At 33.4% G+C, this 27818-nt stretch overlaps 2 protein-coding genes across 2 annotated transcripts; one reads left to right on the forward strand and one right to left on the reverse strand.

Annotated features, from left to right (window-relative positions):
• Window positions 1-5977: 5977 nt before the first annotated feature.
• On the forward strand, window positions 5978-6430 carry LOC137836432 (Low temperature and salt responsive protein family). The gene is made up of 2 exons (XM_068645150.1): window positions 5978-6172; window positions 6294-6430. Exons 1-2 carry the CDS (start codon window positions 6092-6094, stop codon window positions 6375-6377), a joined length of 165 nt encoding a protein of 54 aa, XP_068501251.1. The 5' UTR covers window positions 5978-6091; the 3' UTR covers window positions 6378-6430.
• Window positions 6431-15869: 9439 nt separating this feature from the next.
• On the reverse strand, window positions 15870-18059 carry LOC137837319 (Tryptophan/tyrosine permease). Its single transcript, XM_068646296.2, has 2 exons — window positions 16461-18059; window positions 15870-16067 (listed from the first exon to the last, which is right to left on the reverse strand). The coding sequence occupies exons 1-2, from the start codon at window positions 17972-17974 to the stop codon at window positions 15989-15991; spliced, it is 1593 nt and encodes a 530-aa protein (XP_068502397.1). The 5' UTR covers window positions 17975-18059; the 3' UTR covers window positions 15870-15988.
• Window positions 18060-27818: the final 9759 nt, after the last annotated feature.

Consider the following 27818-nt stretch of genomic DNA (forward strand, 5'->3'; position numbering starts at 1 on the left):
AGAAGTTCCCAAAATCCTGTGGGCCTATCACACCACTCCACAATCAACAACTAAAGAGATGTCTTTCAGTTTGGTATATGGTTCAAATGCCATGACACCCGTGGAGATACAAGAGAATTCTCATAGGTTCCAAAGCTTTGTTGTTGAGGAATCTAAAGAAGGAAGGAAGGTAAACCTAAATTTTTTGGACGAGGTGCGTGAACATGCCCGTATTAACTCGAAGGCTTTAAAGAGAAGGGTGGAGTTAAAGCAAAAAAAACAAGACGAAACCTCAGCAGTTCAAGGTTGCCGACGTGGTGATGCAAAAGGCCCACCCCTACTAGTTGGGAAACAAGTTATCCCCAAAATGGACTAATCTGTTCCGCGTAGTTTAGGTGCTAAAAAATGGGGCGTATAGGTTGGAGACCTTGGAAGGAGGAGCCATCCCACGAACGTGGAATGTGGCAAACCTCAAGTTTAACTTCAGTTAAGATATTTTGTTTTAATGCTTTCTTTTTGAACAATCTGATGTTTAAGGTGATGCTCTTTTTCCCTTGAGGGGTTTAATAACGAGGTCATCTAGTGATAAATTTGTTCTCAGAAGATGGTGCATTAGTTTTGTTGATTTACTTGAGTTAGCACACGGTAAGTCGACCTAGCTCGGTGTAAGTACGTCTGCCCAAGCATAGGCATCCTGTGAGATAAAAATTGTTTGTTGATTTACTCGAGTTAGCACACGGTAAGTCGAGCTAGCTCATCATAAGTACGTCTACCCGAGCATGGGCGCCTTAGGAGACTAGTTTGGCTAGTGGTTCACTTGATTTAGTGTCAGGTAATACGACCTAGCTCGACATAAGTATGACTACCCGGGTATAGGCGTTTTGTGCATAAAGTTGGTATAGATGAAGTATTTGGCAAGGTAAGACGAACTAACATGGTGTAAGTGAGACTAACCGAGTATAGGTGCTCTGCAAATTGGTTTGTTATGGCTAAATCGTTTGATTCGATGTAAGGTAAGACGACCTAACTCGGCGTAAGAGCGACTACCCGAGTATAGACACTCTACGATTTGATTTGTTATGAGTAGAGTCTTTCACACCTGAAAAGACATCCTAGCCCGGAATGAGCCAAGTCATCAGAGTGCAGGCGCCCTGTAGTGGTGAGCTTGTTAGATCTGGTACATGGTAAGTCGGGCTAGCTCGGTGTGTGAACGATCACCCGAGTTTAGGTCAGTGAAATGATTAAATACACGTAGTGGAATCATTCTATTATACATAAGGTAAGTTGGGATAGCTCGGTGTACGAGTGGTTATCCGAGTCTAGGTGCCTTGAGAGATGAATAAGTGCTAAAATAGATGAATCATTCTTGGCGTGGGATAAAACGACCGAGCTAGGAACAAGTACGATTATCCGAGTAGGTGCTCTGCGAAGTAAGGCTCAGAGAAGTCATGATAGCTAGCCTTTGGCCAAGTTTGTGAAACAAATCTATACAAGTCGAGATTGAGTATGGGCTCGTTTTAGCTATGGGTTTATGGTTCATCGAAAGGTTAGTTCTCTGTTAAGTGGGAGTCCCACGATTTTTCATGCTTAGCTTCGCCTAAGTCAGATTTTTGTTATACTTATTACTTCATGCTCAAGATGTAGAGATGAATTAGTATAATTGATAAAGTATTCGTGTGTGTATTGATAGTAGTTGTGTAAAGGCATTTGCAATAAGTCAAGTAAGTTGTTATTTTCATACTTAAGCTAACAAAAGCTTGTTATATGATTTGTGTTAAAATAAAGAGAATGAGTTAAGTAACGAGGCATGCATTTGTAAAGGTCTCAAAATCACTATACATAAGAAAGAGCAAAAGTGTTGCTAAACATGAAGTGTTCAAACTGTTAAAGTGTTAAGAAAATTTAACATATTACAAACCATAAAAGTTTAAGTTAATCATCCCTTAATTGGCCATCAACCACGGTTTTACCTGGGCCAAGATCCGAGAAGTCCAGATCGGGATGGAGCAATGATGCTTGTTCAAGAGCTGCCTCGAATCCTACAAGGTAGGATTGGGCAACATCTTGTTTGAAGGATTTTGTGGCCTTGGCAAGGACCTCATCTTTGCGGGTCAGTTCCCCTTTCAGCTTGTCAACTTCGACCAAGAGTTTGTTCCTTTCCTCGGCCAAGCTTGCTGCTTCTTGAGCTCGGTCTGCTGCCTCTTTAGTCTTCTCATTTCAAATTTGTTCAGCTTCTTGCTGTAAACCATTTGAATGTTTGATCTCAGATTGAAGGCAATCTATCTCTTTATGAAGCTCCACATTCTCTTGGACTCTCTGGTCCTCCGCTGTTCTCGTCTTAGCAACGACCAGGCAACCCATGGCAAAGGCTTGCCGAAATTTCTTCATGGCGTCACGAAGCAGATGATCTTCGTCGTGGGCCATGAGCCTATCTTTATCTTTGCCTGGGCAGGAAAGCCGTTTCACCATATGTGGGAATGTCAAAATCTGGATCCCACAAGCTTTTGCTCTTAGAGCTCTCCACTTTGCGTTATTGAATGACGATTATGTCTTGGTGTGGAGCATGGCCAACTGAGTGAGAGACGTCTTGATGCGAGGCTCGGGCATCTGAATGAGAGTGTTAAGGGGGGGGGGAGCGGTTGCCTTCCATTTTCTCTTAAGAACAAGCCCCGAGGAGGTTTCCTCATCCTGCTCGGTCGGGGCTTGAGTGATTGTGACTGGAGCTTTCTTTTTATGAGTTAAAGAATCCTTGGGCATGTTAACAGCTACCTTTGTCTTTTTAGCCATCTCGGCTAGCTTTGTCGTGCTGACAACATCCTCCATGCAAAGAAAATAAGTAAATGATTAATAACGGTAGCAGAGTTATTTTCACCCAGAGGAGGAAATAAGGAATACCAGTATAAGTTTTCAGAGCACCGGGGATGTACTCTTTGGTCAAGAAGAAAGAGGTGTAAAAAAAAACCTTCAAGCTCGTCAGGAACTCGCAGATTCCTTGGTCTTTTGGCGATAGATCTTCCAGGCGTCGGGTACTCTGGAATTTAGGCTCAGGGGTCCAATATAGGGGAAATCCATCCAGAAGAGTTGGATCTCATGTTGAAGCTCGAACTTTAACAAATTTTCCTTTAAAGTTTTTATATGAAGACTGGAAAAGGGTGAGCAAAGCTCTTTCAGGGGCACGGTTCAAAGATACCCACAACTTACTGCTCGTGTGTTTAGCCTTGAAGAAGTAGAGAAAAACTTCAACAGATGACGAGATGCCGAGCTATGAGCACAAAATGATAAAGGCACAAATAAATGCCCAACTATTAGGGTGTAGTTGGGCAAGGGCAATATTGAGCTCGGTTAATAGCTCTTTTTCAAAAATGGATAAAGGGAGACGCAAGAGAACCTTTATGAAAAACGTGACATAAAAGAAACAAAATGGACCACCAGGATTCAATGACTCGTCACAACACCCGTCTTCTACAATTTTTACATTACCCTCGTGTCTTTTACTCATACTACACCCGTTTTCTCTTAAGTCTCTAAGATGTAAATGGGTGGTGTAATAAGAGACTTCTTTTAGAAGCTCTTTCTTGGCCCAAGGGTACATTGAACTGTAATCCATTGCATAAATAGCTAGAACACAAGCATAAACACAAACAGAGTATGAGTACAGTTTAGACCAGGAAGAGTAAACAAATAAAGAGCAAAATAAAAGCATATTCCAATCCATGCAACACAATCAACAAGCTAAAACGATGATCATCGATAGAGAAAGGAATTACCTAGTTGTCATGCTGGAAGTGTGTAACGATGGTGAGAGGGAAAACGTGAGGAAGTTTTTTAGAGCAAGAGAACGAAAGAGTTTGGGAGTGAGGAATCTGCGTAGAGAATATAATTGAGTTTCTCGCAATGCAAATAAGAAATGAATGAATGGTTTTCATTAGTGGAGTTAGGTGGAATACCTGGTGTGACGGCGGTGAACCTGGTGCGACAGTGGTGGGTAGTTGCACAAGAGCAAGATGAAGCATCGAGGAGAGAATTTTAGAAGCAAAGGGAAATGGAAAAGTGTGGCACAAACAGAGGCTCGAGAGGGGATATATTCGAAAAAATGGAAGTTGAAATGTAGGGTTTCTCCACCGTTGATACGCACCACGTGTACGCTTTAGATTCAGTGGGATGAGACATTTCCTCAGAAATGCTTCGGCAATCGCGCCTCACCTACCCTATGGGGAAAACGTCGTGTCAGCCACCAAGTGCTGGAAAGCCTCTTCGCCTAGTCGAGCTCGGCTCGAGCCTGGGGGCTTGTGTATTGGCCAAGAGCTCGACTCGGTCCAAGCATTTAGGTCAGCTCACTTTTTGGGCCAGTATGGACCCAAAGGGTGGCCCATGAGCTCGACCCAGATGCTGGTAGACAGCTCGAAAAAGACAATAAAATAGAAGGAATATTCAGATTGATTATAATATATACGCTAATTAAATACCAATAAAAGTTTTTAAGAATAAAGTAGTTAACACCCGAGAATAAAGGTACATGGGAACAAAATGTTTTATTGTTGTTAAGCACCTGAAGATAAAGGTGCACGTAAGCAATATGTTTTTCTGTTAAGATTATATTCTCCCTGTTGAAATCTTGCTCTGATTGGAGAAAACAGTTGAAGGGATTTCTATAAAAGGGGCTTGAGACCCCTAGTAAAGAGACATTGTTATTGAATACTCTAAATTGAAACTAATTTTATATTTGAATGCTCTCACGAATTGATCGTAAGAATGTGATCAACAGGTAGAGTCCTCTTTGTCCCAGTGAAGTGACACCTTGAAGCAGCAATTGAAGACAAAGCAGAAGAGGAGCTTGCCCATTCAGTCCATTCGAAGTCAACCGACAAGAACATTCTCAATATTTTTTTTTTCAGATTGCATTTGTTGTGTAAAACTTCAGTGTTTAATACTTGTATTTATTGCAATGCATGTCTCATGTATCTTTTGATAAATTATTTTTTATTTGTGTTGTATGAGTGAACTTAATTATACATATAACACATCTTATAATCTCTAAGTCAAGTTATGTGATATTTTATACATAATTATTTAGTCGAAAGAAAATTAATTACAACATTTTCGTAAAAAAGAAGTAAAAAAACACTTTAATTAAACGGTAAATAACTAAATAAGAACATGATCCTCATATTTAAGCGTCTAAATTATTTTTATAAGTTCACTTAAGCAAGTTTTAACTATTTCAGGTGGGTTATCATTTAAGCAAATTACCAATTAAGTAATTTATTTTTGTTTTATTTTCCCTTTTTCTAAAAATAGAGAATACATAAATTTATAATAAAAATAAAAAAGATTATTTTGAACTAAAAGTCACTAAAAATACGTAAAAATAGCTACAAGTACTCAAACATAAACTAATATCAATATTTATAGTTATCAAGTCATCGAAAAGACTAATTAGGCATATTAGTATTTTTTTAAAAATACTATTTCACTTTATGTAACTATTTAAAACTTCTAGAGTAATTTGATGGAAATATTTTAGTTTTCTTTAGCAAGTTCTTAATATAAAAATATGGCTGAACCGATAAAAATTTTAATCTTCATTAGTTGATGGTCGAATGTTTAATAAAAGACACACTAATGAATTCAAATTACAATAGTGTAATTTTTACTAAATGTTAAATCGTTAATAATTATATAAAAATTAAATTCTTTTCAATTCAATTTTTTTGTCATTATAATTCTTTTTGTCACTTTTTTATTTCATTATTTTAAAAGTTCTAAACTCACATCAACTTCCATCTTTATAAATAAAATATCAAATAATTTTATATTAATATATTTTTAAAAATATAATCAATACTACATTGTATATAGGGTACTATATTTTGATCTTTATATATATGTATATATACAGTAGCTATAAACACGTGTTACTTGTCTAACACACGTGTCATGTTATGTGCTACAATTCTGGCACTGTAATCTCCACCGTAACCGTTCTTAATTGTTTCAAGAACACGCGTCCTCTGTACAGATCTGATTGTATATTTCCTTTTGCTGAGTGACGACAACAACAAAGTTCAAGTAAAAAAGAAAACAGAAGGAGGTAATCAAAGTAGTGATCATAATGGGTTCTGAAACTTTTATTGAAGTAATACTAGCAATCCTGCTACCTCCCGTTGGTGTTTTCCTCCGTTATGGCTGTGGTGTATTCACTCTCTCTCTCTCTCTTTCTCTCTCTGCTTCTTCTTTTCTTTTCATATTTGGGATTTGTTGTTAATTCATTGTTGTTGGTGTGATTATGTAATTTTCTTTCTGGTACGATGCAGGTGGAATTCTGGATAGATCTGGTGCTGACGCTACTGGGATACCTCCCCGGGATTATATATGCCATTTATGTATTGGTCGCATGATATCAATATTGTTTCTCTTTCATTCATAATATATCTGCGTTTGTTTTTTATAATATGTCTTTCTCTACCTTCTCATTTTCCGTTTCCAACATCGACGAGGTAGATACATAAGTAATTCGGAGCAATCGTATAATTTACTTCAAACTCACGTATCTTAAACATTTGGGAATTATTTGAAAGTGTTGAATTTAAATTCAAGTTGTCCAGATCGGGTGCTAGAAACTGGAAAATGAGAGGTTTTGTTTAAGGGTTCTGATACATTTAATACAATATTCTTTTTATGTAAATTTATTTTATCTACTACTTGCTTTGTGGGTAAAGCTGTCACTGACAAAAGAAAGAAAAAGTGGGGAAGGGAAACATAAAAGAGATTTACCTACTTTGTGCGTAAAGCTTTCAATGACAAAAGAAAGAAAAAGTGTGGAAGGGAACATAAAGAAGATTTACCTATATAGTGTAGGAAAAGATGAACCAGTTGATAAAACTAGTAATGTATAGATAAAATAATTATTTTAAAAAAATTAAAATAAAAAGATTTATGTTTCAGATTTGTGAAACTACATGTTTAGTATGTTTCAAAAGAACAAACACGTCAAAAGCCTCTAGTCTGAACCATTTCAATTGTTAAGTGTTTGTTGGTGGATTCAGAATTAAAATCTACTGAGGTTGAAATTACTTTTGAAATCAAAGTTGATGAAGCAAAGTTTTAACCCAGGGTTGAAGCTTCTTATACGGTAGATTGGTGGGATGCGAAATGATTTGGCTTATTCGAAAAAAAGAAGATTCTGTTCTTTGAAAGATATATGTCGTGTGGGTTGTATCTGCTCCGTCTCATTCATTACCCTTTTATTTGAGTCTTTATTTTCAAGATGGGAGGCAAGTATCCTATGACAAATGTGTAAAATCTTATTTAAATGATATAGTATGATTTCATACATTCAATTGTAATATAATAATATTTGATTCATACATTTAATACATTTAATTATATTAGAGATAAAAACTTATCTTTATTTATAATGTATGTGAATAGTTTTTCAATTCTCTCTTTTTTTTTAATTTATTTTTTGGTAATTCTTTATTTACCATACTCTTTTTTAATTTTTAAGAGTGTGACGAACTTTCTTTGCAATTTTGAATATATGTTCTTAATATTTTCAATATTTAAGATTATATATATAATCTCTAAATAATGGATCATTTATTTTATTAAATTATATTTAGGTCCAAGGTTCAAAATATATTTTAAGTCTTTTTATAAAATTAATTTATATTATATAATTTTTTAACATTTTTTTATTTGACTCATGGAGAGTTATAATACTTCCTCATTTAATAACTATTGTTCTTACTGGTTGACTTGTTTGCCTGTTGACTCTGTGATAAGTTCTAGTTCCCATAAATCTGTTTTATTTCTTGTTGTTCTGGAACGTAGCTCTGTTGAAACCGAGGGAACCTTACCTATTGATTGCACTCTGATGATCAAGTCGGTAAAGGACTTACTAAAAATCAAGAAATATTTAGTTTCAGTTTCAGAAACAACGTACCTTTACTTGGGATTTCAAGTCCCTTTTATAGCTTAACTTTTGTAATAACTTTCTCTCATGAGAATCTATCTCAACTAAAAGCATACTCAATAGGAAAACATTATGTTTAGGGGCGTCCTCTCTAGGTGCAACAACATAAAAGGAACTTTATTCCTAAGGAGTGCATAAAATAATAACAGAACAATCACCTGCCAGTAGGGCACCAACTCATGTGCCAACATCAGGAGAATATTTTGTTTACGTGGGCACCTTACTCATGGTGCAACGTTATCTTTTTTCATACATGCAACTTAACTACTATGTGTCCTAGAACATATGTACTTAAGCTAAAAGAAACATTTACTTGACCTATGCTTCACATGTATTACACGTACCCCTAGGTAAAAAATATCCTTTACTAGTGGCTGCATAAAAGGTTAAATTATGCCACAATGGGTTTACTAACCAAACTGGGTTCAATCACATGCCCACTATATTGGTCCAACAGTCGAGCTGACCTGCATGTGCCATGCATCGAGATTCGACCACCGAGTAATGAGCCCTAAGCGCTCTGTCCAATACACAAGCCCCTAGGCTCGAGCTGAGCTTGCCTAAGCGAAGAGACTATTCGAGTGCTCTGGCAGCTTACGTGGCAGTCCTACAACCGGCAGGTGTGGCACAACGCACGAAGCATTTCTGAGGTGACATCTCACCATACTTAAACCTAGACGCACACGTGGCATCCTCATCAACGGTGGAAAGGCTTTGTCGCTTGCCATTCTCATATTTGCTTTAGTTAACGTTCGAAAACCTCCTACCATTCATTGCTTCATTTCCCTATTGCTTGCAAACCCTTCGCGCCTTTCTCATTTTCACTACGCCTCCTTCGCAAACATGGGAAACCTCCTCGTTATCAAACGCTCCCTGAAACAAGGTACTTCCTTTTGCTCAACTCATCACTATGTGTTTGCATCATTATCTGATTGAAGCATTTATCACGATCATATTGCCTGAGCTAGGTCTGTTATGGATTTATTCTTTCATGTTTATGTTGATCGCTATTTTTGCTAGTTACATGGTTTTTCTTGAATCTGAAATGTATCGTTGCATGTGGTTTGCCTTGCCTGATTGCTTATGTTTGTTTTTTTAGATACTCTTGCAGTGGATTTCAAAGCTCTATACCCTTAGGCACCCTAGAACCTATTAGAAGAAGTTTCCATATATACCTCTCGTTACCAAATAGTGGCCCTTAAGTAAAACAAATGCCATTTTGGTAGAGAAAACGATATAACCCTTAGGTTAGTTTCATGTAGAGAAGATGAACCTGTCTGTTGTGATGAGTCATCGGACCCTAAGGGTCCCTTTTGCTACTTATGTGCCACTGTATTCAAAAGAATCCTTCTTCGTCTTCCCCTGTTCAATTTTGAGAAAAAGCTTCTTACCGAGATTAACGTGGCCCCTGTCCAGCTACACCCAAATAGTTGGGCATTTGTTTGGGGTTTCTCCATTCTTTGCACACTTTGACCTTTTGCCATTTGTGGAAGTCTTTTTGTATTTCTTTGAGGCCAAACGCCTAGGCCGCCAACTCTGGGTGTCTTTCAATGGGGTGGCTGGGAAAGCATTGTTATCGCTATTCCAACAATCCTATAAGGACTTTAAAGGCAAATTCTTGAAGGTACGATGCAATAAGAGGGATTCAACTCTCCTGAATGGGTTTGCTCTGTACTAGACTCAAAAGCCACACTTCCGAGGTGCTTGACGCCTCGAAGACATGCCCTAGCGTGACTAGGAGGTCTTCGTCTCAAGCTTAAAGGTGGTCTTCAACACTATCACTCTCATAAGCAAAGAGTTCTCCCCAAAGGGGCTAAAAGCTTACATCGGTACTTTTCATTCTCTACTCTTAATGGTGTTGACTTTATTATTGTTGCTAATTTCTTCTTATCCTTTTTCACAAATAGCATGCTGGATCAGATTGACAAGAAGGATCTAGCAGAGAGGGCCAAAAGGATGAGGGCGGCTGTTTAGGCACCCCAAAATATCAAACTCAAAGCTCTTGCTATAACAATTTCAGATCTTACCGAGGACGACGAGGAGACCTGGGCCAGTCTTCAAGCCAGCAAAAAGATGACCAAGGATGCAAATTACCATTCACACTCTAAGAAGTCATCTCAACATTCAAGTGAAGACCTCACCAATAATCTAGCTAACCTCACCAAAGGGAGAAATAGACAAAGACCAGAGCATCTAATGTTACTGGTCTTCTTAAGAATAAAAGAAGTTGTAAATAAATTGGGCTCACTTTAGGGGTCCAAATAGCAAGGTAGGTTAGAATAGGTGCCTTTAGCATAAATAGGAATGCTCATAGCGAAATGGGCTTGATTCAAGCCCACTTTTTCATGATAAGACATCTAGGTTTAGGATTTTGACCTAGCTTCTAGAACATTAAGCTTAGGGTGCGGTTTTGACTAAAGTTAATGCCTAAGGCCACCCCTTTTTAGTGCTTCCAATCCTACCCATGCTTCTTGTTTACCAAGGCACCATCTCCTATAAATAGGGTGTCTTACTCCTTGTATTTCTTATGTTGAATTTTATAGAAGAAGGAAAACTCTGCACAAATCGTGTGAGGCTTGGTTACTTTAAGCATTAGGTCTTATTTGAGTGAGTTGAGAGCTCTCAAGTGGCGGCCCTTTACACTCATCTTAGAGGAAACCATACTCCAAGTGGCGTGTCCCTTTTCAATTCACACCATAAGTTTTCTTCTTCCATCCTTTTCCCTCATTTCCATTACACCACTTTATTCTTGTGTTCCTATACTTGTTATAATTCAATTTTCCTTTGTGTTCTTGTGTTGCTCTTCCATTTAGCATTCGGTCATGGCCATCTTAATTGTTTCCTTTCATGTCTTTCAATTTTCGCAAAGCATCATCACTATCACCTTATCTTGATTTTCCTCTTTGCCTTTGGAAATGAACATTCACACTTACTTAACCACTTGGTCAAGTTCGTGTCCAGTGAGAATCTTCCCTAGGTCTTACCATATACTTGTTAAAAATCCCAATCATAAGTAAAATGTCACCTCTAAAATGGAACAATCTAAAATCAACTTACATCATGTGGTTATCAGAGTTTTGGTTTTTTAGCATATTTGCTTTGAGTTGATTTGACACTTTACTTTTCTTGGACCTTTAAATTTTTGCCTTTACATTCAAGCAAATTTAATTTCAGCCTTTACTTTCTTGCTTTTTCAATTCGGCACTCTTTATTCAATAGCTTTTAATTATCTTTTGAATGTTATTTTGTGTCCAATTTTTGTTCTTACCTCTTTTTGTTTGAGTAATATGTTCTTAGTGTTTCTAGGAGTCCTTATTTTGCTTATACTTATTTTACTTTTAATTGTAAAGGTATAAAAAAAAGTAATTAGAAATTTGTTTAAGTGGAAGTAGATTTAGTTCCAAACATATATTTCAAGTGTTCATTTAATTTGAATCCCAAACTTTTTTGTGACAATTGGAAGTGAATGAAAATATGCATGATAAGAATTATGACATCTTATTTCCATAAACCAAACACAAGGATAAAAAGGGGGGGGGGGGGGGGGAGGGGGCAAGTTGCATAAATCTTTGGCAAGACCACCATTTCTAAAAACAAGACCACCATTTCTAAAAGAATGGATTCATTTTATTTAGCAAATTGATTTCAATATTGTGGAATTTGATCTTTTGCTTTTACAATTTCTAACAAGAGTAAAACTTCATTGTTAAAAGTCAAGTAAGTATCTTAGAGTCTTTTTTTGTGCTTTTTCTTACCTGTCTTTCTTTAAAAGTTTTGTCATAATCTCTTTTCCCAACTTGGTTTAGCTTATTTGTTTGAGTTTTTCTTGTTTGTCTTTAAAAAGTATTTAGTTTTGTTGTGGTTCTTTTGAGATCATATGTTAAGGGCTTTGTCCTTTTTCATTTTGAGTGCTTGTATCTTTTTTCCTCTTTGCTACACAAAAGAGTGACACAAGTGAGGAGAGAGTTATTAACTTTTTCTTTCATTAATTGTTTTTCTTTTTGTGCAATTTTATGGCTCTTCTTTCTTCAGGGGAATCATCAAAACCTCAATCTCCCCAAAAGGCTTTCCTTATGGGAGAGCTTGCCACAACAAAGAGATCTTTATCCCAAAAAAGAGGAAGAAATGCGACATTTTGAGGAAAGACTTCAAAGACTTGAAACGGCACATGAAAGACAACCAAGAGGAAAGAGCTGGGAGCAAAGGAGAGCTTCAAGGAGCTACACACATTACGAAAGCCAAGAAGAAGATGAAGATTGGAGAATTCACCAATATGATGAAAGGCGCCACCAACTCCATCCTTCTAAATTTTTTTCCCTATGTAAAATTGCCTAGCTTTAGTGGGGAAAGTGACCCCAATATTTACCTAGGATGGGAGGTTAAGGTTGAGCAAATATTCAATGTGTATGAGGTCCAAGAGGACCAAAAGGTAAAGCTGGCCTCTCTAGAATTCTTAGACTATGTCATGCAATGGTGGTACCAAACTGTAATGGACATTGGGCTAAATAAGAGGTCAGTCGTGGTCTCTTGGTATGATTTGAAAGAATGTATGCGTGCGCGGTTTGTTCTTCCTCATTATAGGAAGGAACTCTTGTTGAAGCTCCAATGACATCAACTAGGACCTAGAAGTGTAGATGACTACTATAAAGATCATGAAACTACTTTGACTAAAATTGACATGCATGAAAATGAGGAGTCAAAGATAGTTGGATTTGTAAGTGACTTAAGAAGAGAAATACAAGATGTGGTAGAACTTTATGAGTATTCTTCTTTGGAAAAAGTTGGTTCACCTAACCATCAAGGTTGAATCACAATTTTTAAAGAAAACTTATTTCAAAACTACTCATAATGATGGCTTCTAAAAAACATCATGCAAGGACAAAAATCAAACTTCTTCAAAAAACCTTTCCTTCCAACTTAGTAAAAGAAACCACTTACAATCCTAGAGTTTCTAAACCCTCACCCTCTATGATGGTAGAGGCCCAAGCCCATGATAGAAGAAGCCCAAACCCAAGTCCAAATACAAGTTCAAGCTTCAACTCAAGCCCAACACATAGAAGATTTGGGCCAACTAAGCATCATTGGATGTCTCTTTTTGTAATTACTTTTGAGTAGTTTTTAGTAGAACATAAAGGGAGGTCAAGATATAGATATAAGAGGTGCAAATGTATAAAGATAAGTCACACCTTCCATGTGACATAAAAAGAAGGTGTAGGTGTAGATTTAGGAGGTGCCAAAGAAAGAAACCAAGTCACACTTCCCTTGTGACTAGGAAATTGGCACCAAATTCAAATGCATTTGAATTTCCCTCCACTTTCATTTGAATTTTCAGCCCTCTAAACACTATAAATAAAAGGGCTTGACTCATGTAATTGGAAGATTAATCATATGAGTGAATTGCTGCCAAATTTGAGTCAATCCCACTCTTGCCTCTTACTCTCTCTAGGATAGGTGTTTGATCTTCATTTTTCACCCTCCAAGTGATTAGGCCTCACCTATCACTCACCATACATCTCATGCACCTTCAAGGATACCACACCTCTTAGGAAATCCTTGCACGCCACTTTCATATGCTTCTGCCACCATCATTCAATTTTCGTCACACATGAAGGCACTTCTTCCATCACTCTACACCTAAGTCACCCCACCAAAACCTCAAGTAAAAATGTTTTAAATGTCTAGGTTTTGTGCCTATAGCAACCAATTGTCCTTAAAAAAGAAACATGATGGTTAAAGGGGGGGCTTGTCATGAGTGACCATAGCTCCCAAAGGTCTAGGTGCCCTACCTCTCCAAGAAGCCAAAGTGAGGAAGAGTGTGAGTTACCATGTGAGGGAGATTTGTTAGTGATAAGGGACATGCTTGGTCACATTCAAAAGCCTTTTGATGAAAGTCAAAAAGGAAAAAAAAAAATTCACACAAGGTGCCTTAAGAACAACAAATTGTGTTCTTTAATCGTGGATGGGGTAGCTGCACCAATGTGGCAAGCACAAGAGTGGTGGAAAAACTTGGGTTACCCATCATGTCTCATGCAAAGCCCTACAAGCTTCAGCGGCTTAGTAAAGAGGGGAAATCTTGGTTAATAAACAAGTCCTCATAGCCGTCTCAATTGAAAAATATAAGGATGAGATCCACGTATCAAAACTGTATCATCATCAAAATCTTACTCTTTCTTTGTTCTTACTTTTAATTCCAAAGTCATAGTGATTAGTAAAAGTTAATTATAATCAATCTTAAAAAAATTCCCAACAATTTCTTTAATCATTTTACAAAAGAAGTACTTTATACATACATGGATAGGGACATGTGTCAAAATTGATAAAAATACTTGTAATATTTACAATTTGTAGTATATAAAATTTAATTCATGGCAAATTAATTTGTTGTAGGAAAAGTATATATGTGGTTATCTTATTCCTATATAGAATGACATAAGTTATGGATGGTAGAATGATAGTAATGCATTATGTAGTAAATATTTACATGCATTTTTTTTTATCGTGGATTAAGAATTTATTAAAATTAACAAAAGTTAAAAGAAACTAGAACTGAAATTAAAAATAAGATGAGTAAAAAATTATTCAAGTTTTGAAATGTCCTATGAAATGTTATGAAAAATTATATACTATGAAATGTCCTAATCTCTATTCGATGTGGGATCTCCAACAATAATTAAACTTAGTGTGGTCGTTGGGGACACTACGTGAGAAAACAAATGTGAGTAAATTAGGACACTACCTAAAAAATAAATGAGTAAAATGACTTAAGGAGGGTGAAATGGCTACGAAGAAGGTGTCAGGTTTTTAGGAGGAATTTCAGGATTATGAGTTTGATAGAGTGCGACAAAAATGAGAAATTGAAAGTCAGAGAAAATGAAAATGTGAGACAACAATGTTTTAATGTTTTATTTTTTTCTCATTAAATAACTTAGTGTGGGCTAAGGTGATGATAAAGGTCCATGTCATCTTAGTGTCGCTTAGACCAACGCTAATGTAATAAAATATTAACTTGCATCCAATTTGTGTCCCCATTCTCAACACATTATCATTCTACATCTTATTTTTTTATTGCATCTAGTTTGTATCCTCATTTTAGACGTTAACTTATTATTATTATTTTAATAATTTTTAACTTGCATCCACTTTGTGTCTCCATTCTAGACTCAATATTATTATATTATTCTGTCACTTAATTTGTTTCATTACATCTATTTTGTATCCTCATTCTAGACACTAACTTATTATTATTATTTTAATAATTTTTAGTGTGAGTTAAAAGTATTCATTGTGGACACAATATTTCACATTTATTTTTGTGTCCAACTTGAGTAAACTTCACCCATGCTAGTGACTTCTTTTTTATAGTCTCTGCCTTTTGTTGGTAGATAAAATGAATTTTTCTTGTAATATAATTTTGTAAATAATTTTTTTTGATAATTTATATAAGAAAATTTGCATGTATTTCTTGGGAAAAGTCTTTTACCAAAAAATCTTTGCAATAAATATTACACACGAAAACTCACATATATTTTCTGAAAAAAAAATGATAGAAAAATCTACAGGTAAAAAGTAATTTTGTAGTAGCGATGTAAGCAATGTAGGATATAATGATTTAGAATGAATGTTACTTTACCTTATTTTCGTGATGAATAAAGTTCAAAGTCTCAATGCACACGAAACATGTGTTTAGAGATAAAAACTGCGTAATAAGAATATTTTTTCAATATATACAAATAAATTAAGAAAGAAAGGTAGAACTTTAATAAATAAACAAGGCTCTTTAATTTTTATTTATTTTTTTTGAAACTTTTTACTAGGCTTTATCAAATGTTTTCATTCCAATTTCGTCGTTTTGTATTGCTCATTGGCTTGCAACTACAATATTTTCAATTTATAATGAGATATCATTGCACCCTTTACTCAACATGAATGATTATATTGTCTAAAAGGGTAACAGAAACACACAAAATGTCTTGTTACTTATTGTATATGTTAATTACCTTTTTGGCAACTTTCTATGAGACATAGCAAGAATCTCTAATGCCAAATTCCTAAAATCACAGAGATAATGAAAAGAAATAGAAGTGTCCCATTTCCTCCTGGAATGATTGATTGCCTGCAAAGTCAAAAATTACTGTTAGAAGCCAATCATCAAAGCCTTTTCCTCCACAACACTGAAGCATTAGGAAATCAATAAATTTTTCCTCTGGTTCTGAGTTCTTTAGTTTGCTTACTTGTTAGTTCTTATGTGCTTATTAGTTGAGTACCATATTAAAAGTTTCTGTTGTATCCTAGAATAAGTCTTTAAAGACAATCATTATCTATGTCTCAGAAAATCGATCTTATTTGTGTTCTCAGTCAGAGGTTTAGTACATAACTATAACTATATGTATCTTAAAAAGCTTAGGAAAATATAAGTGCTATATCTGTGTGAGTATACAAATATATAGCTTAGCTTTCTTTAGAATGCTCAGTTTTGTTATGTGAAACAATTAACAGCTTTACATACCTGATTTTGTTCTTGGATTGTTGCATGTAAGCCATAACAGGAGGAATGATACCAAACAGAAAGCAATTGGCATAGACCCCAGCAAAATCAAGGGCTGTTGAAAACGTGGAGCGAAAAAATGAAGCTATCAGCACGGAGAAACCAAGGAGGGAGAGTGTTATAAGGACCTTAATTGGATCATATATTTTCTCATTTGATCTCATTTTAGGTCCAACCATATTCTCATTTCTTGAACCTTTGAAGCAAACCTTCCCTGAATTACCAATACAAGAAGACCCTACTGAATAAAAGGCTAATCCAACTCTTCCACTACTGTTATGTTCATTCCAAACTGTGGCCCTTCCAGATACCAACTCCAAAGTGTCAAGAAGCTGTTTGGGCAAGCTCACAACATATCCTATCAAGCTAGTTGCCAGAGCAGAGAAAGCAAAGCCTTGAACAGCTGATAAAGCAGATGGTTTCACAGAAAGCAAAAGGGATATGGGGTCACCAGAAGTGGATGGTGTGGTATTAGTTCCTGCAAGCCCCAACACAATCAAATTCCATGACAGAACCATGACTAAAGGAACTGTCCCACCAATTAGTATTGCTTTCCTAGCCTCATGTAGAGTGTTCCCAGCAACCTTGCATATAAAAGGAGTGATGACATGAAACCCCAATGTGAGTACAGCCACAGGTATAATAGGAAGTATTGATGAAAGATTCCATGAGGCTAAAGCAAATGAGTTCATTATGTTGGCTCTTGCCACAAATATTCCAATAGCAACAAGTCCCGTTATAGAGAAAAGCATAAGGAAGCACAAAAGCCGGTTAGCAACATCAATGGTCTTAAATGGGAAAAAGGCAATCAATGTTCCAACAAGAAGAGGAAACAAGGCATGAGCAACCAAAACATTAACTTCTGAAAACCATGAAGAGAAAAGGGATCCAATACCAGCAACACATGCCACCAGCAAGGAGAAACACAAGCTGGAGTAAACCACAGCAACAAAGGCACCAAAACCACTTCCCAATGTCTTTGTTGCAAGGCTTGTGAAGCTCACCTCTTCAACCCCATCTTCCTCCATGAAATCAAAGCAAAGTTCAGCAACAATCATGATTGAGGAAATGACATAGAGCCAGGAGGCAAGAATTATGATTGTTGAAGGAAGTGGGCCAGATTTAATGGTCAAAGCAGGCAAACCCAGCATTCCAGGCCCCACAGCAGTACCAATGATCAAACCAACAGCACCCCAGAAGCTCTTCCCCTTGGAAGCTCCATCAGAAAGCTCATCCTTAGTGGAGTTGCTAACAATGTTTGCATCTTTTTCAGGTGCTATTGCTTTGCAGGGTGCAAAGTTTGTGGTGTGAGGAGGATTGGATCCATTGCTTATGAACAAAGGAGCAGCAACAATAACTGTTTTATAACTAGTTCGGGGATGAGTTCTCTGTCCAACCAAATACACTGTGGCATTAAATTTTGGACATGTCAAAGGCTTGTAGTTGTATCTGAATAGTGTCTGGGAGAGTACCATGTTGGTGGAATGAGTTGTGTTATTTGATTTTGCAGGCCAAGTGATGGAACAAGTGTTGAATAATGATTATATATGCAGTCTTAAAGGGCTAAACCCTGGTCAACACAATCAACATTAAATAACTATAATAACTTTTAGCAACCATATGTAGTCTTTGATAGGAGAGCTATAACATGGTTAGTGACTCATAACCATGTTTGGTTTTGGAGGATGATAGGGCTAAAAGTCTAAGAACCACTACTTTATAATCTCTTTTAGACAATTACTTTATGCACCCACATTGTTTCTTTTTGCACTCTATGGAAATGATGGAAATATCTAAAATACTCTTGCGTTTCTTTTTGTACTCCATGGAAACGTTGGAAATATCTAAAATACTCATGCTTGGATTGTAAAATTAATTTTTAGATTGTGTAATATTTTAAATTATATAGTACATAATGCATTTTTGGATTAAACGTAGTTTTATAAATTGAAATACGTAGTTTTAACAAATATATCAATGTCATCCAATAAAAAAGAAAGATTCATTGTATTAGAAACACTGTGTACATTTCAGCACTACTATTATTAGTACACAACATGTTTATTCCCAATTCTTGTTTCATCTAGCAGTTTCTCTACTTTTTTTTTTCTTCTTCACTTTCATGAAACTAGTGTCGTGTTTTTCTCTCTTTCCTGTTTGTTCTTCAATTTTCGATAAAAATATATCTTCAAAAAATTCTCGGATACTAAAGTAAGTATTTAATATTTGAATGTGATTCTTATATTAATAAGACATATTTTATTATTATATAACATGTTTATTTATAGAGTTTATAATAGACTTTATTATTGATAAACAATATTTAATGTATATAATAATTTAAATAGAATTACCTTATTTTTATTTTTTATTTTTTTATTTTAGTGTATTCACTCTGATGATCTAGCGACCTCCAATACTGAATATTACTGATTTGTCTGGCCCGACTGGTAGATCATCCTATAAATATTATTTGCCGATCAATTGAAGAATTGGTTTTGTCGTCTGCTTATCAAATGAAGAATTGGTTCTCCATCACTAAGGATTTTATAACCATTGTTTAACCAATCTTAATTGGGTTACTAATTATCGCAGTTTTAACTCTAAACCAATTCTAACTTGATTCATCTGATCCATTTTCAATAAAAATATTCTCTTCATTTTTTAAATAAATTACATCAATATTTATATTTATAGTAAATAAATAATGTATTTATTGAAAAATTAAATTTACTACAGTAAAATTACTTCAATAGTCAAAATACTTATTGTTGTTCTGTGTTAAAATAACCTTTTAGAGCTAAATATTTGCATCTTTGCTTAAATTATTCGTTCCACGGATGGCAATGGTTGAGCGAGGTTGTTATAAGAAAAAAATTTAGTCCAGCCCAACAAATAAACCCAAACTGTACAAAAACTATATTACATCTAACGGGCCTATAAGGTAGAATAATATGGGTATCATTAGGGCAATTGCTTCTTGCACCATATCACTGCACCCAATCACAGGGGAAAAACCGAAAATACCCTTTAAAAAATGGGGTACTTATAAAATTACATTTCGGACCTTCTTTTCCATAACACAATAATCTCTTCCGGATAATTTTTTCCGGAATGTATTATTTTCAGTTCCGATTTTTTTTATCCGGAATGGGATTTTGATTTTTTTCTAGATTTTTATATCCAAAACACAAAAATCTATTCTGGGTTTATTTTTCTGAAATACATTATTTTCAATTCTGGATTTTTATTTCCGAAATAAAGGGTATTTTCGAAATTTTTAAAATTATGTTGGGTGCAGGTTCGAAAGTGTTGGGTGCAGGGAGCATTTGCCTATCATTAGAACCTCACCGCCGTGAGAGAATTGGGCCACAATATGATATGTAGAAGTGATGTTCCATTCCAATAGGGCAATTTCTTCCTACACCATATCAATTTTAACTTGTACCTATCATTTTTTTGAAATTTTCAAAATTACCCTTATTCCGAATTTAAAAATACAAAATAATAAATAAAATTCAAAAATAAAAAATACATTTTGGATAAAAAAAATCCAGAATACAAAAATAAAAATGCATTCTGGATAAAAATTTATGGAATTCAAAAAATGTGTTCTGGAAATCGAAATCAGAATATTTCTAGATAAAACTCCTAACTTCTCTCACATTATATGGTTTTGACCATTCTTGGATGACTTCTATTTTCTCGAGGTCAACATGGGCTCCATTTTGATTTACTATGAAACCTAAAAAGACAATACTATTAACACAGAAAGTGCACTTATATACATTGGCAAACAAATTATTAGACCCAGGAACTAACAATACTTTCCTAAGATGATCTATAAATAGGAGTCTCTTGTACATGATTTTTAACTTTGATTTGAGTAATGAAATGATATCCAAATTTTGAGACACTTATACTTGTTCAAAGTTCTTTCTAGAGTTGTTTTCTTGCTAGACAATTTTCTAGATTCCTAATAGTGTTGGTCCAACCTCACTCTAGAAACTAAGTTTTGGCCTAACCTCACTTAGATTCTCCGTCATAATTTTCATCTCTTTTAAAATTCTACAATTCTTCAACCTTCTGCTAGCAATCATCTTTCGTTGAAGAAATTCAAATAAAAAACAATGAAGAAGAAGATCTACAAATGAAGATGTAAGCTAGGATTACATTAGTGTATTTCATATATGCCACTTAGAACATTCATATATGCCACTTAGAACATTCATATTTTGAGAAGTGAGCCATATATTGTAAATCCTTTATTGTGTGAAGATAATCCTGTGCATTTCCATTGTTTCTCTCTAATTGAGAATGTTTCTCACTTGTTGAGAGATCTTATTCTCAGGGGAGATTAAGACCGGTTACCTGAAGAGGTGTAGAATACTTATTACCTAGAGAGGTGAAAAATACTTGTTACCTGGAGAGGTATAAAATACTTGTAACTTGGAGAGGTGAAGAATATTTGTGTTAGTAAAGGCCCTTAAGCGGGTTGCTTAAGGGGACTAGACGTATCCCTAGTTATGGGGTGGACCAGTATAAATTTGTGTCTACTTCTCTCTACTCTTACTCTATTAAATGCTAACACTGTTTTGATTATAATTATTTATTTGAGTTCATGCTCCATTCAACCACCCTTCCTGAAGCCCTGAAGCCAACTGCACTTTCAGTTATACATAGCATGTGGTGTGCTTGTAGGTGATTGAGTGTTTTCAATACCTTCAAATTATTCTTAAAGGATGTTTCAAGAAATATTATGTAATTCTAGTTTTGGTTACATAGGTGCTCTTACAATTGAATAATTCAAGAATATAATGGAAAACCCAATTAAGGTTAGATTAAATTGGTTGTAGATTCTTGTAAATTAATCTAGTATAAAAATATGTGTGAATATCTCTTTTCATCTTCTTTTTTTATATGATCTTGATTTTCCTTCATGCATCGTAACCATTGTCATTGCTTATTTTTACCCTCTTTATTAAATTTTTTAACAAGCAATTTTTTTAATAACAAAAGGTCAATTTTGTAAACCAATTCACCATCATCTTGTAACATATGAAAAATATAATATAAGATATTATATTATTATTCAATGGCTTTCTTAAATCTATAAATAGAAGAACTTGGTAGTTCATGTTCATAAAATCTTTTATCTCTTTACCATTATTCTTTCTATACTCTCTCTCTAAGAAAAATAGATTGAAACTCTGTCAATTTTTAGATTCAAAGGAAGAAACAAGAAGTTGACGAAGAAAGAAAGAACTCTACACGATCAAATTTGGGAACGAGTAAGTCTTGGTTTGAAATTCCTAAAATAGTTTCTATTGGAAATGTTTTTGGATTCTGAGGACTTTTCTAATTGGATTTAGTATATCGGGGTAATGATGTCTAGGATTTTGAGACAAAAGAGAGTTAAGGTTTGCTCACAACATTTTTGTTTGAGAAAAGAAACTAACATAATCTAGATTGAGGGGTTATCATCCAAAGATAATAATTATAATGTGTTGTATACATTTATTATTATGATTGTAAAATACTCTATTATAAATATTATTTTTTGCACTGCCTTTTGTGCTCGAGTTAATGTTTGGTTGTTTGAGAATGACTTGGGGATGGGAAACTTGCATGTTGGCACAAAAAAGGAGGTTTCCTCCAATGAGAAGGTTTTTTTCCTAAGTATTTTCTCTCAAACAAGGTCTTCTCACTCAAGCAAAAGTCAAGCGGTCTTAATGTGACTCAAAGTGGTTAACTTTTTGCTCAAGTAACAAGGCTCTCGCTTAAGTGAAATGCAAGGTGGTGCATTTCCGCTCAAGCGAGGGATTTTTCACTCAAGTGAAAAAAGCCTAGAAAGGAGAGGTCTGTCTTTGGTTTATTTTTGCCCAAGCAGAAATAACCCAGTATAAAGAAAATGAATTCAAACCGATTTTCGATCAAACAATGAGGTTTCACTTAAGCAAAAATTGATTAGAATCGTTAAGTATTTACATACATCTAACATAATAAAATTGAGAAAAATGAATAATTATGCACTTATAAATTGAAATAAGAGATATAACACTTAGATGAAAGATTGGTTATCATAATCTACTATTTATGTGTTATTTATGTAAGAGACTCAGTATAATCAAATGTTGATATCCATAATACCAAAATGTATTGATAAAATGTTTAGTATTTGAGGATATACAACTACATTTACTACTGTGAGAGTTATATTAAGACGGTGATTTATATTAGGACACATTCCATGAAATCACAGTTTCCAATTCAAACTTATTTAACTTTCTTGTGACACCTTATAGTTTAAAAAAATCACAGTGTTTTGTTTTTTCATATTATTTTTCAGATGAAGTTTTTTGAAAAATAAAATTACGTTCTGGATAGTATAATGTATGATTATAAGTTGGTAATTTCATATTGGGCTATTAAAAAAACAACTCTTTACGATAAATTTCGGACAAGTTGATTTAGAATATGTTTTCTTATTTCAAATTACCTAATTTAGAATAAAAATAAAATTAGATGATAAAAAATAAATTACGGAAGTATCACTCAAAAGCAGGGTGATGCATGAAGAAACAACTTCCAATTGAACTTTCTGAAATATATTTTACATTTTGAGAAGTTCTTTTTCGAAATAAATGGAAGATAGATAGAGAAATTGATGAGGAATATATAAAGAAATAGTTAACAGAAATGCAAATTGAAACAATTCAATGAAACAATGTGTTGTTGACCTTAGGAGGTGGCTATTGGGCCCAAGAGAGATCAATAATTGCATTGTTTTGGGAATAACTTTTTCATTCTAACACCAATGAAAAAAAATTAGATGTGCAATTTATCTCTAGTACAAGTATGATTTGGGTCCTTACAATTTTAATGATTTAGTTGTGACTTACATGTTTTAAAAAATGGAGTGTTTTTAATCTCATTTTTAATTGTTCTATTTTGATCTACAAGTTTAAAAGTTGACAATTTTAATCTCATTCTTAACTTTATTTCTTTAACGATTTTAATATACAATAATATATTTATTCTAATTTATTTAAAAGTGACTTTTTATAATTTTATTTTTTTAATGTATTTCATAATTTATTCGAATTAAACTATTTAATAACATGTGTAGAATTATCACCTTAACCCGAATGTTAAAAGCTACGTAGTACATTAGAAATTAAAAAAAAAAAACGACTAAACCTTCACGTTAAGAAATATTTAGAATTTTGTTTAAAATTATATATAGTTGTTTAACAAAAAAATATCATAGAATTATAAATGACGTAATATTACTTGTATAAATATTATTATTTAAGAAACGGTATGCTTTGAATAAAATAAATTAACAGAAAAAGTATTTTAAATATTAATATGGGTAAGGTTTGAAAATTAAGTTAAGCACCATTTAATTTTTAAAAAAATTAGCTTTAGAATAATTTTTTTATAAAGCATTTAAATCTAAGATGGTATCGAGGTTTATAAAATTAATATAAAATATTTAAATAAAATTATGTGGTTAAGTCAAACATTGATTTATTTCAATTTTGTTTAGTGCTTTGGGATAAATGGTTGAGAAATTGAAAGAATACAAACACTAGGAAAATTTTCATCAATGGATAATTTGATATTAATCTTATCCTAAAATTTTAAGAAAATAGGTTATTTATTTTATTTATTTATATGTTATTCTCAACAACAAAATTTCTACCTAATATAAAACTCAAACTCTCCCATTAGTCTCAAGATTAAACCCACCATAATTTTGGATAATTTTCATTAGTTTCATAAAGTTTCTTTGCTAACAAATTTTCATTTACTTTCTTAAAACTTTGAAACTCATTTGAGAGATGACTTAGATTATTCCTTTTTTTAGTTACATAGAATGCAAATTACTGTTGATTGAACTTGTCACTCTATATTACTCCTCATTAAGTAACTGATATTGCATAATTTATTATAGGTTGAAACAATTATAGTATCTTTTGTGATAGACAAAACAAAATATTATGCTGAATTTTAACTTAATTTTGTTATAAAAATTCAGATATAAATCATATCCTTTCACAATCAAATTAATTCAAAATTAAATTTATCAATGCTAATTCAAAACACACTTATTGGAATTATTAGATTGCATGTAAGCTAAATTGAGTAGGGGCCTCCAAATATTCTCCAATTGTTTATTGCTTTTAAGAGCAAATTTTTGGAGTGAGATTCCAATAAGAAATATGGGTCCATCACTAGTGTGTATCATTTCTCATTCAAAATATCCCATCTCATACAATGGGCCTTTCTCCCACATCTCACTTTCATGATAGGGATGGACAATTTTAAAAATACAATCCAAAGTCAATATAAATCTAAATAATTAAATTGGAACTAAATTCACATTTAAAGAAGATTAATTAATTTTAATTTTTTATAGATTCAAATATGAATAATTATATTAAATTTTAAATTCAAATTTATATTTATATTTAAAAAATGGTTTGGATATATATAAATTAGTTTAAACTTCATTTTAAAATTATTTTTTTCAAAATCATTTTTAAATTTAAAATAATTTCAAATTACTATATATTTGTTACAAGTGATTTTTTGAATAAAATTTAATATTTATATTTCATAAAATGTGTAATTAATTAATAATTTCAAAAGTAAATTAGATTTTGATATATACTTTATATGAATTACGAACAAACTTTGACACATATCCTTCATTTTAGTTAATTTGAGTGCATATCACTTTCTAATAAGAGTAAATAATATATTTCTTATCTCCCTTTTTCTCTCTAACATTTCTATATGCCTTAGATAAAAGTTCAGAGACCTCGATACATATAATCAATTCACTCGAAACTTTATCTGTTAAGAAGAAAAACAGACTACATTAGCATCGAATTAAGCCATAACATGTCTTACTTTGTTAGGTTAAAAAAGTAATACTAAAAACAATTTATTAATTAAAAGTGATTTCTCTCTCTTTACTATCCACTTTTTATGAAAAAACAGGTTCCTTAAAAATCATAATATAAATTATTATTTTACTATAAGAAGTCATTTTTCTAAAAAAAAAAAATTGAGATTCAATATCATAACAATGAGACATCCTAAATTTGTTGATATAATTTTGTAAAAGGATGACAAAAATGTTCGTATATGTTGGGTTTCTTAAATGATATATGTTACTCATAAAACTATATATAAATATTCTTATATTAAGACAATATCATTAAAAAGGAAAAATAATAGGATATTTTTATTCAACAATTTTTTTTACTTTATACACTTTAGATTTAAAAGTGACCAAATAAAGTTTAAAAATATTGAGAAGTGAGTTTAAATCTCATCCTTATAAAAAGGAAAGAACTTAAAAGGGATTTACAAGAAGCAAAAGTGAAATCTCTCATTTGAAAAACATGTTGCTTAGTTTCTTAAAACTTCTAAAACTTATAAGAAAACATATACGGAGAGGTCTAATTCAAAGATAATCTAATCTTTTAAGACCTTCTCTACACCCAAACTCTCTTTAACCCAAGAAAAAAGTCAAATTTTGTATGCTGCATCGGATTCTACACATTATCATCCTTTCAATTCTTATGATCATGGTTAGGAACACCAAATTCTTGGATGTTCTTCCAATGTAAAATTATCTTTAACAGATCATGATGATAAAAGTTTAATTGATACTCAATCTTCTTCCAATGAAGAAGAAATTTTCAAATCTAAGTTTTAGAATTTGAAGAAGAATAAGACCTAACAAAAAATTCTTTGTCTATACCTGAACCATAATTTTCTTCCTTAGAACACTTTTGTGAAAAATTACTTGAAGAAAATCTTCTGTCTAAAGCTAAACTAGATATTTATGCAGAAATTTTTTTTTATGAGGAGTTGATTCTAGAAAAACATTTGTTTGGAGATGAATCATACGTAGGAATAAACTCCTTTAGAATAAAACAAGAAGATCACTCAAATAGGAAAATTCATAAGGTACAAAAACAAGTAAATAAAAATGACAACATACATACTCCTTGGATCCAAAATGTTCTTCTTACTTTTGTTATACATATTTAATTCATTTTACTATTTGATTTTCCACATGTTAATCTTTAACTCTAGAGGACAAATTAAAACACGAACATAAAGGTGGTGGCAGACATGAGCTATAATCTGGATCTGAGGACATATCCTTTTCAAGAGGGAAGGTTTGGTGGAGGACCATCCCAACATATCTAGCCACCACAACTCAGTCTAAGAGCAGAGAGAATTGAGAATTATAAAGCTTTATAGAAGATATTGTTAGGTTTGATGGCTACAACAAGGGGGGGGGGGGGGGGGGAGGGAGGGGGTGTGAATTGTTTTCAAACTATTTTCACAAATACTTGTTTTAGAATGAAGCTTTAACAAACAAATCAAAAAAGCAACTCAATAGTCAAACAGAAACTGGAATCAAAATATCAATCGGTTAAAATTGCGATTTAACTAGTTGTTTATGACAACGAAAAATACAAACAGTTTAATAACACACATAGATTATATTGGTTCACTCAATCACAGAGCTACATCCAGTCCTCAGTCAAACCACTGAGTTTTCACTATGCAACCAATCACAGATTACACAAACACCAACTTTGAATCCCACAAAGCCTACTCACCTTTCTTGTACACAACACACACCTCAAGCCAGAATCACACTGAATTTACAGGATTTTACACAGATATACAAAATGTTATATGAACAATTACAAGAACTTGAATATGATTAGAAAACACCTGGTTAAACACAATACACCAACACCCTATAGATCAGTTCTTTTCACCATAACAAAGCACAAAGCAATCTTGCTAAAAACTTGGTAGAAACCTTTTCACAAACAGTATTGTAATCTCTCAACTCAGAGTATCATAGGTTTTATGGTTTCATCAAATCTCATCATCCACTAAACGTTGGAATCAAAAACATATTTATAATACTTGAAATGCTAACGTTGAAGCAAATCTAAACAACCAAATCAGTTGAAACAGATTTTAAAAAAGTTGTTACAAGGACATACATTTAATCGGTAAAACCACGATTTGACCGGTTGAATGCTCTTGTCAGTTATAAAACAGTTTCAAAACCTTCTTTTCCAGCTAGGTTACAAACAACCGATTGTTTCGAAACTTTAATCGGTTGTTTCCTTTTGCATGGAAAAACACTTTAATCTTTAAAACTAATTGAAATGAACTTTGTCTGAGATTCAAAACTGATCTTTACAAAGAATCTAAACCCAAACCCAAACCCAAACCTAAACCTAAAACATCACACAACTTCAAGCT

This window comes from Phaseolus vulgaris, chromosome 4, assembly GCF_051622355.1.
Source record: "Phaseolus vulgaris cultivar YP4 chromosome 4, ASM5162235v1, whole genome shotgun sequence".
In the NCBI taxonomy this organism is placed as follows: Eukaryota; Viridiplantae; Streptophyta; class Magnoliopsida; order Fabales; family Fabaceae; genus Phaseolus; species Phaseolus vulgaris.

Excerpts from the sequence above, each read along its gene's own strand:
- LOC137837319 (XM_068646296.2), bottom strand. The coding sequence starts at position 17,974 with ATGGTACTCTCCCAGACACTATTCAGATACAACTACAAGCCTTTGACA. Across the intron at positions 16,068-16,460 it reads CAATCCAAGAACAAAATCAG|GCAATCAATCATTCCAGGAG; the intron begins GTATGTAAAGCT and ends TTGACTTTGCAG.
- LOC137836432 (XM_068645150.1), top strand. The coding sequence starts at position 6,092 with ATGGGTTCTGAAACTTTTATTGAAGTAATACTAGCAATCCTGCTACCT. Across the intron at positions 6,173-6,293 it reads TCCTCCGTTATGGCTGTGGT|GTGGAATTCTGGATAGATCT; the intron begins GTATTCACTCTC and ends GGTACGATGCAG.